The following is a 17,746-nucleotide window of genomic DNA, read 5'->3' as shown; positions in this document are numbered from 1 at the left end:
AAACATTAAGAATTTGGTAGTAAATAGATTTCGTATTTAGTTAGCATTATATTTTATTGAAACGCTTCAAGTGCCAGTGCTAGTGTTAGCTAAGTGATGTGAGTTCGTTGGCAAGATAAATACGCACGAACAGCGCATGGGATCCAGCAGGGGCGTTTATTAGTTCCATTCTGTTTTACATTCCTCTAAAATCCGTGTGACCTATACTTTCCAGCACGGAAACCGGTAGTATGTTTCTCGACTTATGCTAATGCGTTACATGAATTTAAATGAAAGTTTTATGTACGAATTTTTGCATGTACCGCTTGTATCATTCGTATCGAAATAATAATCAATATCGAAACTGTCGTATCGAATGCCAGAAACCTGTTCGCGTTGTTTCCTCTCCCTAATATTTATAAAAACTCGTGAACGATTCAAAACTGGCAGCAACACCAACAAACACTACGTCAGAAGTAACGCTTATATACGCGGGCACGTTTGCAAGCGCACTACGCTTTCACACAGAGCAGGTCCCTACGATAAAAACTCCGAAAACACAATAAATGCTCATAGCACACACACTGTACAGCACACCTCGATTAAAATCTATCTATTAAAAAAAGACTACGCCTGTTAGACCCCAGCAACGCGAGTGCTCTATAGATATATATATGTGTATACTTACTTAAAAACTGTTAACATGATTTGAGGAAAGGGCCATGCACTCTCGTCTAAGCAAACCAACAACATGCAACAAAATGTAGAAGCTAGCTAAGCGCTGAATATCGCGTCGTTATAATTATATAAACACTATTTTAATTGCTATACATTACTGCTGCTAACTCTTTAGTACCCCCACAAGCAATCACCACCGAATCCCGTTGTTCCAATACGGATCCAATGCGATATAGCCAATTAAAACTCTTGCACATACGCGTTACTTGGTCACCGACATTCAGTAATCACGCCTAAGACGGACGGACAGCAAGCTCCAGCGCGTTTTTATACACTTCACACCTACAAACCGCTAGTTGAAATAAAAACGTAGCTTCCAACAAGACATGGTTAGTCTGGTGGCGAACTCGCTGCATGTATATCCATCAACACACAAGCAGGTCCTCCCTCTCTCTCTAACTGCGGGCAGCGCGGAAAAGTCGCCTGCCACACAGATTGATACTCACTGAAACCATTTCTTCACAACCCTTTCTCCGAAAGTCATTTTATCAGGCGCGTCATAACATAGATACGTCACAATTATAGTATCATAGTGTCATTTAATATAATCATAATCGAGAGATAATAATACATGTATTATGTATTACACAATATATTATTAGCTCTTGTCATAATATATATATATATCTATATCATGACACTCCTGATTTCATGACACTCCTGATTTCATGCCATCAGCACACCGATAACGACTTCACATATAGACTGACGCCACGCACAGCAATCGTTAACATCGGGTCTGACAGCAGGCGGGTGGGAAACAAACGGTGAGGACCAGCTTCCATCTATACACACTGACAACACATAGATCTTCTGAGAACACGCGCACACACACAAAGCCACTGACCTATATTATCGTCTACGCATGCATGCCTCAAAGAACAACCCAACGTGGTCTGAAGTAAACCTGTCAAAAAGCGGCTGCGCTCTGTCTCAACGTGTCACTGGTGGTCGTGGTGCGCGCACGCGTTCACCTCGTCGCACGCACGCACGCGCGCACGCACGCACGCGCGCACGCACGCACACAGACGGACGGACATATGCAGTACACAACGAGCAACTAGAAAAACCACGGAGATGATGATGATATATATGCATATATATATAGAAAGACGGCTGACGCGTACAGACACACGAACGATCGCTACACACACGCTACGACATGGCTTGTAAGATTAACGATTGCAAGATTAACGGCTGTAAGATTAACGCTTGTAAGATTAACGCCTGTAAGATTAACGCTTGTAAGATTAACGCTTGTAAGATTAACGGCTGACTAATCACAGCATCGAACGTCACCATTAGCAAGCAAGCGTGAGAGAGAGAGAAGCGGACGACATCCGTCTATGCTGCTGTGTGTACATCAATGTTAAGATGCTGGAACCACGGAGGATCAAGCCAGGTTAATGAATCTCTACTATATACAACCGTTCGTCTCATCACAAGCTGGTGTGTGGGGGAGAATGGCTGTGATGGTAGAGCTACGGCTAAAACGGACACGGGTTGGGCTGTGCAACACTTCTCTCCACGCCAGCATTTCATAAGTCACTTATTTTCATTTCCAGTTCATCGGACACATATATCTTGCCGGAAAAATTTACACACAAAACAATATGCTCAACAAGAGAGCAAGAAAGAGTAGAGCAGAACATGTATGCTTCCTCGCCATTTACATCCGCCTATTCAATTGCGCTCCATTTCCATCTTCGTCTCGTGAAAGATTTGCCAGCTGATCAATTTCGATTTAGAATAAAACCCGTTAAAAAACCCGAACACATAACAGCAATATGGCTGAAATTTACGAGAATCCGTCATTACGTCATGATTTGAAATAATCAATTTAATAACTAATTATTTAATCACTTTATAGACAACGTTCACCGCGACTGTAGGGAAGATCAATTCGTTCATCAATAATGAACTTACATTCTCTGCTCTAATTTTTCTTGTTTGTACCAATGCTGCCCTCTGTACAAAACAAAACCACACGAATCTAAGTATTTATTATAAATATGCATTTACACACTTCTGAAATAGTTCTCAAGACAGATGTGTAATTATGCTAGCTGGTACGACCAGTATTAATCAGTTGCAATTGTAAACGATCAAACGATAACTGACCAATATATTACTTTTAAAATATTGCCTACAATATCCCGATTACCACTATATGTTTGCTTTAGTTTTCTACACCCTAAATTATCCTTATAATTTCATGTTTACATGGTATCCTATTATTTGACCGTAAAATATCTGCTACACAATTCATTCTTTAGCTTTGTCTATAAATCGTCAACACAATAAAAGCAATATGTATGCAATAATGAATCATTTCGAACGACCATCAAGTACTGAAAGTCGACCAGGCATGCAACCACTTTCACAAACAGCGACTGAACGTCAGAGGAACCAAGAGAACGATAATAGCTGAAGTTATCTTCTCAATCATTGCTCGACAGCAGTATTACAGTCACAGACTCACAGTGCGACAGTTGTGGACAGAGCCTCGCCGCTGCTTCGGTGCTGTCCGATTTGGTCGTGCTGTAAACATGGACGGCTTTCGATACCTAATCTAATTACTACACAAATTACGTATCAATCTTATGCGGCTTGTAAAACTGCATGAGAATGTTAAATATCAACATATATATGCGGTTGGTTGGGAGGAGGGGGTTAGTCGACTCCCGAAATAGCTGCACTATACTGAGGTGTGGCGAGGGGCAGGGGTATGCAAGACCTCTCTTTCTGTCGCCACATGGCAAGAGTGAAGAGACCAGCCTCTCAATTTTAGACGGCTAGAGGGACCAGTCTACAACGGTAATACTCAAACGGCTTCTCTGCACTTGAGAGACACCAGGAGGTGGATAAAAATGAGCTGGACGCAGGAGCTTCTTCGTGTCTCTTCTCCATGTTTCCAAGAGGTTAAGATAGTTCTTTACAAGATGCAGGGCCGCCAGCAGTGTCTTCCGCCGGCGTCGTCCACGCATCGTCAGCACTTACACCTTCTTAGAGGTGAAGTTTTCGGGGAAGACTCCTTTCTTCCGGGATGACTTGACGACTCCCATCAGCCATCCTTCGTCCTGCAACACACGTTTTGTTTGCTTATCCTCTTTCTGGAGATCATGAAACAATCAGAAAAAAGAGTGCACACATCACTCAAAAAGCACCGCATGCAAAAGCTTAAAAATTCCAAGCAAAAAATTCTGCCCCAAATTCAAATATGTGAAAACATGGAAAGTCCACCATTACACATATTTATAATCTGGATTGAATAATAGCAGCATTCCAGGAAGCGTGTCATAAAGGTGTGGTAAAACTTTCGGAAACACGATATCGGTATAATACGACAAAGGTCTTGTCATGCAGATACTGATTTAGCAACTCACTTGTAAAAACATGAACTTGCTAATGGTTACAGGTAGTTGATAGGATGAGAGAGATAGTTGCGTTAGAATCGCGCCTTGTATATTATGGGTTTTCTATATTAATTGTATTGATACACATCAAGCAGACCAGTGAACCATAATTTGTCAATATTTGCTTCTTATACGACATAAAAAAAAACGGTTTTTATATAAAGCTTGTCATTGAAAGAAAAAAGGCTAGAATGTCTAGACAGGGAAAAGTGGCATTCTATTGTACAGAAAGGTAGTTCTATATAGTAATGGCTAAGTCACAATAGCATAGGAAATAAAAGCCATCATAAAGTTGTGATATAAAATGTTTGGACTTACGATCGTCTTTGAAATCTTTTGACAGATTAAAGAAGAAAATATATGTCACATTAAAAGTGAGCTGTTATGATGATGCAACAGGATATCACACATTTTGCTATTAATTGACGAAAGATGCATGATTCATGCGTATGCACAAGTAAAATAACACTATATTATATCAGGAATTGATCACATATTACATGTATCAATTATATTTTATAATGTATTGTAATAACACACGCACACCACGCACGCACACACGCATGCACGTACACGCACGCACCGACGCATGCACGCACACACGCACACGCACGCACACACGCACACACGCACACGCACGCACACGTATATATATATATATATATATTTATTTATTTATTTATTTATATATATAATTACTTTTAAGTTCTCAAAATACATCTAACTAGATCGATCTTTACCTAGTGTTAGTAAATTTTGATATTACACTAGCTCCTGGTCATATCTAAGCGAAAAAGTTTCGCACATCCTCAAAAGCAGATAAGAGACTACAGAGATATCCTTATCTAACCTTGCTAGGATTTTACACTATGATTTATGGATCTACTAGCGGTAGCATTTAGCGATAGCGGTAGCGGTTTTTTAGGGGGGGATTTTTTGGATCTATCTTGGATCCTTATCTAGGATTTAACACTACGTTTTAACAGGGCAGCAGAGCAAGATGGAGTCAGCGAACAAGGCACGCACATACGCACAACGCTCGCCCGACGCACACGCGCCAACGATATGCGCACGCGCCGTGGCCACGCGCACGGCACACGGCGCCCGCACAAGCGACGCGCATGCTAGCACTGCGGCACTCAACACACGCGACTCACACGCTCTCATACCGCGTTAACACGCACACCCAATGCACCCGCACAGTGCACACGCGAACTCACACGCGCTCCCACACGGCGCACTCACACGCGCTCACACACGCGCACGCACACGCCCACGCGCACGCACGCGCACGTCAGACGCCCGCTCACAGCGCGCACGGCCACACGCGCACGCGCACGCACCACGCGACACGCATTCACACCGCACTTCACACGCGCTCAGCACGCCGCACGCGACCGGCGAACCGCACACGAGCTTTACACGATCGCGCACGCACATGTACACGCGCAGCTCAAACGGCTCTCACAGCCGCAATGGCCCACGCGCACCTGGCACGCGGCTCACGACACCGCACGCCACGCACACGGCACTCACGCGCTACCGCGCACGCACAGCGCGCACGCGCCATACGGGCGCACGGCGCACGCCACCCACGCGCAGCACGCAACGCATTCACACGCGCACTCACACGCGGCTCACACACGCGCACGCACACGCGCAGCGCACACCGCACTCACACGCGCTCAACACGCACGACGCGCTTCCAGGCGCACAGCAACATTGCGACACGCCACGAGTCACACGGCTCCACACCGCGCACGCAACACGCGCATGGCCACGCGCCCGCCCGCACATGCAGCACGCGCATCACACGCGCACGCGCACGCTACGACACGCGCACTCACGACGCGGCGTCAGCAGCACGCCGCGCATCCACACGCGCACGACACGCGCACGCACACGCGCACGCACACCGCAGCACGCGCAGCCACGCATTCACACGCGCACTCACACGCGCCCACGACGGCTCGACACACGCGCACGGCACGACGCGCACGCGCACGCGGCAGCGGGAAGTCACACGACGCACCGCGCACGCCGGTGCGCACGCAAGGCACCACGCTTCCTTCACTAACTACTGTTCTTCTGGGTTGTTCGAACTCGACGACATCGATGTCCTGCTCCCATCTCACAAAAGTTCAGCTCATTGATATCGCTTCTCCAAGTAGTCGTGCGTGCCGACCACTGTTCAATGCAGGGCAATGTTCCAACTGACTCATCAGCAAGTGTTTCCCTCTAATTATTAGTAGTCCAGTAAGCTGCGTTCACACGTATACACGCTTAGCTGTGTAGCCGTACTTAGTTGGGCTAAGTCGCGGTTAAAATGCGTTTCACACGAGATACACGAATTCGATGGCTTAGCAGCTCGGTATAATAATAGACTGGTACCGCGGTCGACGTTTCCACACTGCTACCTACGTCGTCAGCGAACGGTAGCAGTCTAGTTCACACGACAATCATACGCGCCAGGTGGTGCCGAATATACGCGGCTTAGTTGGCGCGGAATCATATTCCGCGCTAAGCAAGCCGGAGCAATCGCGGCTAAGCAAGCCGCGTATATTTTAGCGTGTGAACGCAACTAAACTCCTCGTGTGAACGCAGCAATAGTGCACAAAAATCTCATGTTGTGTAAATATTTTAAATTGCAAAATAAAATAAAAAAATGTTTTAAAACGTCCATGACTCATGAGCAGGGTTTCTTATACATAACAGGCACACACAGTCACGCACCGCCGGTGTCAAATTGAACACCGCCGTTTTCAGGGTGCCTCAAATGTAGTCTACGACATTAAATTTTTTTAAATTTTGCTGGGGGAGACCCCCCAGAACCCCCCCCCCCGCGTCCGCTTGCAGCGTCCGCATGTGTGCCTATGGCACACCTTTGAATCCATCATGCGCGTTTTCCCCCAAACTGGCCATTACCTCATTTGTCTATTTTCCCTCATGCTGGGGGAGACCCCCCAGAACCCCCCCCCCCGCGTCCGCTTGCAGCGTCCGCATGTGTGCCTATGGCACGCCTTGGAAGCCATCATGCGCGTTTTTCCCAAACTGGCCATTACCTCCTTTGTCTAATTTTCCCTCAGAAGAAATCCTGTTGATGGGCGCTGCCACGCAGCGAAACTAACTAGGTCTTATGAGCATGTCTATCGCGATTGTTCAACGTCGGTGGCCCAACATTGGCCCAACGCCAACTGACAAGTGGCACCGATACAACGAAGAGCTTGGAGAGATTGAACGCTGAGACAACGTTGGCCCACCCAGCAAAACCCCTTGGGCATTACCAAGTCCTTTCTGATATTCTGGCTCCAATGATCACGGGGATACCACAATGTCATTCATCAATTCTCCACACTGACCACTGCCCATCGGACAGGTCAGCCAGCAAAAGTTGTTAACGTGCTGTGGTGTGAGAACGCAACGGTTGCAATACTCAGCGATAATGCTCTCTCCGGGATACCAGAATGTCATTCATCGATTCTCCGCCCGGCCTCTTGACCGCTGCCCACCTGACCTGACCGGTCAGCCTGTGAGTTTGGTAATACGCGGTGCGTGCGCTACGGTGTGAGAACGCGAGGGTTGTGATAGGTCAGCGATAACGCTCTCACCGTGTAAAGCGTTCCTGGTGGAACATATTCGTCATCGACCTTCTTCTGCGTGACATCTTCAACCTTCTGCGTGACCTCTTCGACCTTCTGCGTGACATCATCGACCTTCTGCATGACCTCTTCGACCTTCTGCGTGACATCATCGACCTTCTGCATGACCTCTTCGACCTTCTGCGTGACATCATCGACCTTCTGCGTGATATCATCGACCTTCTGCGTGACCTCTTCGACCTTCTCCTCTGCCTTCTCCGCGACCTTCTCTCCGAGATCCTCTGTGTTGGTGATGACCTTCGTGATGACCTCCCTCGTCTCCTGTGTCATGCTGACACCTTCCTCTGCCTTCATGACAGAAGTTGTCTCCGTCACCTGAGCAAAGATGAGTGCTGATGAAAAATCGAGGATTTTTCAAAAAATTTACTTTTTTTAATGTCAATATCCATCATCATATATACCAATATCAATATCAATACCAATATCAATATCAATACCAATACCACTATCCATCATCCATAATCAAATTAGTTTATTGCACTACGTTGAATTATGCGATCTCACGACAGGATAACAAACCACGTATGAACAATAATAATTTAAACAAAAAGTATTATTTGGAGCTCATTACAATAAAATACATGCTTCCTAACAGTATATAAAAAATTATTAAAAATACAATTAATAATCTAAGCAATCAACTGACAACTATTGCAGCGAGTGACTGGAGAGACACAGAATAACTACAGGAAGATATCCCACGAACCTGCGTGGACTGATGGGTGTCACCGTGCGTCACTTCTGTCGTCTCTTGCCACACATCCATCTTCACTCCGTCATGCGGTTTCACATCCTCCTTAACATTCTCTGCTGCTGCAGCCTGCTCTGTGTTCTGCACATGTTGAGGACTATTCTCACAGATTTGCGTAAGACAGCGTGCATTAAAATTGATCACCAGCTAAAGTTGTTCCTTTATCGCTACTAAACAATGCGATACGACTTTAATCCACGCATAATCAGATACCATACACCAAAAAAACATTAAAACAATATATATTATGCTTCACAAAATCTTTTCTTGCTATCTTTTACTCCAAGGACACACCCTATTATATACTCCTTTCTATAGAGGTCTAAAACCAGTTTCATTCTTTGATAACATTACTTGACTCCTAATAGTTTTTAATATAATAAAGGTCACTTATTTTATGTCATGCAGATACCTGTGTTGGTGCTGCCATCTGTGGTGGCTGTTCAACTTGGTTCACGCTCACTGCGACCTCTGCGTTCTCGGGTGTCATGGCAACGTTCACCACGGCTCCCTGTTGCTCTTCTGCTGGCGTATCGTCATCAGCAGCTTTCTTATCATCAGTTAGCTGTCAGTAGAAGTCAGACGTTATGACATCCGCTCAAAATTATCAAAATCTCCGCACGAATATCAATAATAAATCATTAATATCAAATACGTGTTTTCCCTGAAATACGTTACTTAAACACAAGGAATTCACATATACATTTCGTTTCTATGTTTTGCATCGTTCATTGCAGAAAACATGTTGTAAAATTTAGTGCTCGTTTTTAAATCGATATCGACCACGCATTCAAGCCTATACAAATTCCCAAAACATAAGCTATAGATTTTGTATAAGATTGTTACTGATAACCAAGAGCTTAAAAATAAAATACGTGCAGTTTTTTGCCTCTTGCTTCTTCTTAACTCAAAGGTACATCCAACAGAATGTAATATAGGTGCTGTGTGTGCCCACAATAATTTTTTTAAACACAAGCATGCCGCATATACATCAAGAATACATAATATAGAGTCATCATGTCATCTTGATATACATCAAGAGTACATAATAAAGAGTCATCATGTCATCTTGATATACATCAAGAGTACATAATAGGAGATCTCCGAAAGAGAGACAGCAAGCAAGAGAAAGCGAGAGAGTGAGAGAGAAGGAGAGAGAGAGAGAGAGATAGATAGAGAAAGAGAGAGAGAAGAAAGAGAGAGAGAGAAAGAGAGAGAGAGAGAGAGAGATAGAAAGAGAAAGAAAGAGAGAGAGGGTGGAGACTCACACTGGTGGCCATCAGTGTAGCAGTGATGGACTCCTCCAGACTCTCCCCTACGTCTACCTTCTCCTTCTCCTCTTCCTACACGTGCAAGCACAACACACATGCAGTAAGATCACACGGTCAGACAAAAACCTAACAAACAGTGTCATATATGTACACACACCATATACCGTATGTATATATATATATATATATATATATATATATATATATATATATATATATATATATATATATATATATATATATATATATATAGGGGTGAATAATGGCAAATTATCATTACAAGTTATTACAAATTGATGACAAATTTGTCATTATTCACCGTGATATATATATGCGTGATATATATATATATATATAAGGGCAGGATAAGGCTACCAAAGAATGTTCTTCAAACGTCTTCTTATCTTGCTACAAAGGACGATATATTTGGTCGATAAATTTGTAGAATAAGAGAAAATGTGAGTAGACACAATGGACGACATACCGTAGGCATAATATAGTGGTTTGTGAGAAGTGCATGTAAAACTGTGCAGATAGAACTTAAATACAAACCACTATACTTTTCATCCATTGATTGTGCTGCCTTAGTACATATTGTGTGCTTACAGATCATCAAGAGTAGATAATAACACATGTGTTATTATCTACTCTTGAGATCATGTATAGAGAGCAAGACCACTTCAGTTCAAGAAAGACAGTTAAGCACGAAATACGTTTTGTGCAGTAGGTGGAAAGTTTGATCTTTGAAGGAGATCTAAATAAAAACGTTCTTCATGCAAAGCACATCGAAAATAAATGCAAACACGCGCGGAAATACAATGCAAACTACCCTCAATGTACAACGCATATGATTGCGGTGCATTTTTGTGCACTGCCACTGTGCAACTTGCTTAAAACATGATAGGTTGATTGCAAAGTGCGAGCTTGTGCAAGCGAACGAAATCCAGTGAGTTAGTCAAAAAGAAAAGGCAAAAAGAACGACAACAACAGCAAAGTTAGTGTGCATCTCCAAAGAATGCGTGCAATGCTACGAAAACAGCAACCAGAGGTGGACGGTGAGGTAAAGAAAGGACCGATCACGGTGCACAGTGCTTCACAGGCTAAAACAAAAGGTCCGTAGTGCAAAACTCTCTCGCTAGCTGGCAGCCCACTCCGCAGATTCGAGTGCCAGGTAGCCGCGTGTGTAGCACAGACACCCTCTAACAAACCCTCCCCCTCCTCTTTCTCCCCCTCCTCCTCCTCTTCCTTTTCTCAGCTAATATCTCACGTTTTCAGGCTTCACGGCCGCCACCTCGGCGGCCGAATCGTTGCAAACCGGAGCGTCTGCTGGAGGGTGCGACTCCACAGCTTTAACATCTTCGTTGGTTACGGCCACCTCGCCGCTCTCGTCCTCCCGCTTCGGCGACTGAAACGATGCACCAGTTCATCTAATTCATGTCTCATCCATCCATGATCCAATTAATCCATGATCTCATCTAACCCATGATCCAATTAATCCATGATCTCATCTAATCCATGATCTCATCTAATCCATGATCTCATCTAATCCATGATCTCATCTAATCCATGATCTCATCTAATCCTAAACACACGTTTGTGTCGATCGCAGAACAAAAGAAGACCGAGGTGAATCGGATCAGACGACTCTCTCTCTCTCTCTCTCTCTCTCTCTCTCTCTCTCTCTCTCTCTCTCTCTCTCTCTCCTCTTCTCTCTCGCTCGCTCGCTCCTCTCTGCTCTCCTCTCTCTCTTTTTCTCTCTCTCTCTCTCTCTCTCTCTCTCTCTTCTTCTTCTCTCTCTTCTCTCTCTATCTCTCTCTCTCTCTTCTCTCTCTCTCTCTCTCTTTTCTTCTCTCTCTCTCCCTCTCTTTTCTCTCTCTTTCTTTTCTTTCTCTCTCTCTCTCTCTCTCTTTTCTCCTCTCTCTCTCTCTCTCTCTTCTCTCTCTCTCTCCTTCTCTCTCTCTCTTCTCTCTCTCTCTTCTTCTCTCTCGCTCGCTCGCTCTCTCTCTCTCTCTCTCTCTCTCTCGTTTCCTCGTCTCTCTCTCTCTCTCTCTCCATCTCTCTCTCTTTCTCTCTCTCTCTCTTCTCTCTCTCTTTCTTTCTCTCTCTCTCCTCTCTTTTCTCTCTCTTTCTTTCTTTCTCTCTCTTCTCTCTCTCTTTTTCTCTCTCTCTCTCATCTCCTCTTTTCTCTCTCTCTCTCTCCTCTCTTTCTCTCTCTTTCTTTTCTCTCTTCTCTCTTTCTCTCTCTCTCTCGCTCTCTTCGCTCTCTCTTTCTCGCGTTGCTCTTTCTCTCTCTCTCTCTCTCTCTCTCTCTATCTCTCTCATCTCTCTCTCTCTCTCTTCTCTTCTCTCCCTTTCTTTCTCTCTCTCACTACTCTCTCGCTTGCCTGCGCGGAAAATTGTGCATGTGGATAAACACATCCTTATTTCGATCACAAAGGAAGAAGACGTGAAGCTGAATCGTCAGCGAAAGACGTGTCGCGAAACGCTGGCGTTAAAGATGAATCAGAGCCAGCAGACGTTCCAGCATGCAACGACTCGCTGACACCGTGTCACACTCAGAGTCGAACAACGTGAGATCTTGCGCATGGCTTTGGTTACAGTTGCATGGCTCTGCTGCATCGGCGAGCAGGTAGCTTGGCACCTGTGGCATCAGCAGGTAGCTTTATACGCTGTGAACCAGCAGGTAGCTAGTAAACCTGTGGAACCAGCCAGGTAGCTTAGTACCTGTGGAACCAGCAAGTTGATTAGTACCTGTGGAACCAGCAGGTAGCTAGGCACACTGTGGAAAGCAGGTAGCTTAGTACCTGTGGCACCAGCAGGTAGCTTAGTACCTGTGGAACAGCAGGTAGCTAGGCAACCTGTGGAACCATCAGGTAGCTAGTACCTGTGGCACCAGCAGGTAGCTTAGTACTTGTGGAACCAGCAGGTAGCTTAGTACCTGTGGAACCAGTAGGTAGCTTAGCACCTTGGAACAGGCAGGTAGCTTAAGAACCCAGGCATGCATGCGATAGAGCAGTTGTCGGATATCCCTCCTTCTCATGCGTGTGCGTATATACGTGAAACAGTGCTCTTTTTTGGCAAACCACAGAAAAAGTAAGAGCGGGAAGGCACGGGGTGTGGAATATTCAAAACCACAAGGGCGTTCAGCCTTCTGAAAACTGTTCGCTTTTGCAAATGGCTGTTCACTCGAACATAGGTGTGCAGCTGGCAGATGGGGGTTCTGCCATTGAATGGGTGATCAGGCCCAAAGGTGGGTGCTCAGTCGAAACGTGCGTGCGTGCGTGCGTGCGTGGTGCGTGTGTGTTGCAAACTGTTGCAAACAGCCTCTGAAAACTGTTCGCTTGCAATGGTGTTCAACTCGAACATAGGTGTGCAGCTGGCAGATGGGGTTCTGCATTGAAATGGGTGTCAGCCCCAAAGGTGGGTGCTCGGTCGAAACGTGGCGTGCGTGCGTGTGTGCGTGCGATGTGTACGTGTGCGGCGTGCGTGTGTGTTTGCGATCGTTGAACTGTCGTGTGATCACGATCGGTGTTCATTGCCGCTAGAGGGCGTGAGTCGTGCACTGCCGCTGCGACTGCACACCTATGTGATTATAGCGACTTACACCATATGTGATTATAGCGACTTAACACCTATGTGATCGTGACACCTGCGCACATTCACCTTCACCCCGATTTGATCATTGAGCTTACTACTGGCTAGTTGCTTTACTGGTTGCGTGCGTGCGTATGTGCGTGTGCTGTGTGTGTTGTGGGTGCGTGTGTGGTGTGCGTGCGTGGTGTGCGTGCGTGCGTGCGTGGCAGCTCGATGCGTGCGTGGCAATCTTCCGGTGACTATCCACCTCGCAAATCAGCGAGGTAACGTCTCACCTGAAAAAGGTGTTTAATCACTGTGCAGGTAGATGTTCACCTGAAAGAGACATTTGCATCAGAAATATAGAATATAAAAAATTTGAAAAATATAAATAATAAAAACTTGGGAAATACAGATATGTGCATGCTCGTCGCGTGCTGTGGGATCAATAAAACAGTATCTCGTCGTATGATAAATTCTCGCTAGTTTTTCTTCCTGCTGGGTGGATATTTACAGGTCGGGTTGTTACTCATTCGCAAGTCAATATATCATCTCATCTCCATCATTTCACAAGGCAGAGCTGGCAAGTTCACGCGTAGGACAGAGCAATCCTCACATAAGGAGTATTGATAATGATAGTTTGATTAGTATCGGAGCGTGATTGGATTCATCTCGCAGGGATGCTCTTTTGTAATTTGGCAGAAGTGGTAAGCACGAGGAAGCACGCGACGAATGTGGATATGGTATCATGCGAAGTATTGTTGCCTCGTATATCCAAATGGTAGAATTTTGTAACACAGAGAAGCACGAATGTGCGATGTGTTATCATAGAAACTTGATTTGCCTCGTATCAATAGTCGCATTACAAGTCTCTAGTCTCGTAATCTGCCTGGCGTTACAGCATCACCGCTGTTGGTGGGACACGTGTATCACGCGTCGCATCCATCCTCATATCTGGATGTTCATACTCTTAGAGCTCACTTCAATGGTCATGAATAACATACTTATATATATATATATAATATATATTATATATGGTCATGGTCATATATTAGTTTGTGTTTAATATATTTGCGCGTTAGGGTTAGGGTTAAGGATTATCATCATCTAATCATTACATTAATGATATCAAATGTTGGGAACACTCCTAATTGGAGCGTTAGCCGATAGTTAATCGTCTGTTAGATGCAATCACGTTCGATGGAACCATGCTTCTGTGTGTAGTCGACGCACCCGATAATCTAGCAGAGTGATTAGATAAGATCATGGATTAGATGAGATCGTGGATTAGATCGAGATCATGGAATTAGATAAGATTCGTGGATTAGATAAGATCATGGATTAGTAGATCGTGATTAGATAGATCGTGGATTAGGATGAGATTATGGATTAGGTAAGATGTGGACTTAGATGAGCATCGTGGAATTAGATGAGCTCGGCGGATTAAATGAGTCATGGATTAGCGTAAGATCGTGGCTTAGATAAGATCATGGGTTAGTATAAGATCATGGATTAGATGAGATCATGGATTGATGAGATTCGGGGATTAGATAAGATGTGATTAGATGAGATACAATGATTAGATAAGGGATCATGGATTAGATGAGATCGTGGATTAGATGAGATCGTGGAATTAGATGAGATTCATGGATTAGATAAGATCATGGATTAGGATAAGATCGTGGACTTAGATTAAGATCGTGGATTAGATGAGATCAATGGATTAGATGAGATATGGATTAGATAAGATCGTGGATTAGATAAGCATCATGGATTAGATACCTCATGGATTAGATGAGATCGTGGATTAGATGAGCATCATGGATTAGATAAGATCGTGGATTAGATAAGATCATGATAGATGAGATCATGGAATAGATAAGATCGGTGGAATTAGATGAGATAATGGATTAGAATGAGATCATGGATAGATGAGATTATGGATTAGATAAGATGCGTGGATTAGATGAGATCATGGATTAGATGAGATCATGACTTAGCATAAGATCGTGGATTAGATAAGATCATGGATTAGATGAGATCATGATTAGATGAGATCGTGATTAGACGAGATCATGGATTAGATAAGATCGTGGATTAGATAAGATCGTGGTTAGATGAGATCATGGATTTAGATAGATCATGATTAGATAAGAATCGTGGATTAGATAAGATCATGGATTAGATGCAGATCATGGATATAGATGACGATTCGTGGATTGATGAATCGTGGCTAGATGAGATCATGGGATTAGATTTCGATCGTGGATAGATGAGATCATGGATTAGATAAATCGTGGATTAGATACGTCCATGGATTAGATGAGATCGTGATTAGATGAGATCATAGGATTAAGATGAGATCATGGATTAGATAAGATTCGTGGATTAGATAAAGACATGGATTAGATGAGATCATGGATTAGATGAGATATGGATTAGATAAGATATGGCTTAGATAAGATCGTGGATTAGATGAGATCATGGATTAGATAAGATCAGTGATTAGTATGAGATCGTGGATTAGATGAGATCATGGATTAGATAAGATCGTGATTAGATAAGGATAATGGAATTAGATGAGATCCTGGATAGATGAGAATGATTAGATAAGATCATGGAATTAGATAAGATCGTGATAGATGAGATCATGGATTAGATAAGATCATGGCTTAGATGAGATCATGGATTATGATGAGATTCGTGGATTAGATAAGATCATGGATTAATGAGATCATGGATTCAGGTAAGATCATGATTAGTATAAATCATGGATTAGATAAGATCCGTGGATTAGATGAGATCATGGGGGATTAGATAAGAACGTGGATTTAGATGAGATCGTGGACTTAGATGAGATCAGAGATTAGATGAATCATGGATTAGATAAGATCAACTGGATTGGTAAGATCGATGGATCGATTAGATGTGGATTGATAAGATCGTGGATTAAGATGTAGATCATATGGATTCAGGTAAGATCGTGGATTAGCTGAGATCGTGGATTAGATGAGATCGTGGATTAGATGAGATCATGGATTAGGTAAGATCGTGCTTAGATAAGATCATGGATTAGATAAATCGTGGTTACATGAGATCATGGATTAGATAAATCGTGGATTAGATGAGATCGAGTAGATTAGATGAGATATGGATTAGGTATAGATCGTGGTTAGATGAGATTCGTGGATTAAGATATAATCGTGGATTTAGAATGAGATCATGGATAGGTAAGATCGTGATTAGATGAGATCGTGGATTGATGAAGATCGTGGATTAGATGAGATCATGGATTAGGTAGATTCGTGGATTAGATGAGATCGTGATTAGATAAGATCGTGGAAAAGATGAGATCATGGCTTAGATGAGATCGATGGATTAGAATCAGATCATGGATTAAGATGAGATGTGGATTAGATAATATCGTGGATTAGATGAGATCGTCGATTAGATAAGATACATGATTAGTAAATCGCTGATTAGATGAGATCGTGGATTAGATAAGATCGTGGATTAGATGAGAGCATGGATTAGATAAGAATCATGGATTAGATGAAATCTGGATTAGATGAGGATCGTGGATAGATTAGATCATGGATATAAGATAGATCATGGATTAGGTAAGATCGTGGATTAGATGAATCATGGATTAGATGAGAGTCGTTGATTAGATAAGAATCGGGATTAGATGAAGATTCGTGGATTAGATAAGATCATGGATTAGATGAGAATCAATGGATTAGGTACGATCGTGATAGTGAGATCCATGGATTAGTGAGATCCTGGAATTAGATCAAGATCGTGGATTAGATAAGATCATGGTTTAGATGAGATCGTGATTAGATAGATCAGTGGATTACGATGCAGATCGTGGATTAGATAAGATCATTGATTAGGTAAAAATCGTGGATTAGATGAGATCGTGGATTAGATAGAGATCGTCGGACTTAGACTGAGCATATGGATTAGATAAGATCGTGATTAGATAAGATCATGGATTCAGATGAGATGCATGGATTAGGTAAGATCGTGATTAGATTGAGATCATGGATTGAATGACGATCATAGGGATGTAGATCAAATCGTGGATTAGATAAATCATGGATTAGATGAGATCGTGATTAGACATAAGATGCGTGGATTAGATGAGATCGTGATTAAGATAAGATCATGGCTTAGGTAAAATCGTGATTAGATGAGATCGTGGATTAGATAAGATGTGGACTAGATGAGAGCATGATTAGAAAGATCATGGATTCAGATAAGATCATGGATTGATAGGATCCATGGATTAGATGAGATCGTGATTAGATGCGATCGTGATTAGATGAGATCATGGATAAGATAAGATCGTGGTTA

The 17,746-nt window shown here is 43.4% G+C and overlaps 1 protein-coding gene across 1 annotated transcript in view; it reads right to left on the bottom strand.

Annotated features, from left to right (window-relative positions):
- Window positions 1–137: 137 nt before the first annotated feature.
- The window catches only part of LOC106808061 (bridging integrator 2-like), a gene marked incomplete in the record, with an annotated part of 86,291 nt that continues 68,682 nt past the window's right edge, over window positions 138–17,746 (bottom strand). Inside the window, 6 exon segments of the mRNA XM_014810619.1 lie at window positions 138–3,830; window positions 7,742–8,107; window positions 8,499–8,624; window positions 8,956–9,108; window positions 9,812–9,886; window positions 11,082–11,219. Coding sequence (XP_014666105.1) covers window positions 3,714–3,830; window positions 7,742–8,107; window positions 8,499–8,624; window positions 8,956–9,108; window positions 9,812–9,886; window positions 11,082–11,219 — 975 coding nt within the window.

The sequence above is a fragment of the Priapulus caudatus genome, unplaced genomic scaffold (genome assembly GCF_000485595.1).
Source record: "Priapulus caudatus unplaced genomic scaffold, Priapulus_caudatus-5.0.1 Scaffold251, whole genome shotgun sequence".
Lineage (NCBI taxonomy): Eukaryota > Metazoa > Priapulida > Priapulimorpha > Priapulimorphida > Priapulidae > Priapulus > Priapulus caudatus.
This window is presented reverse-complemented; position numbering and strand designations above follow the sequence as displayed.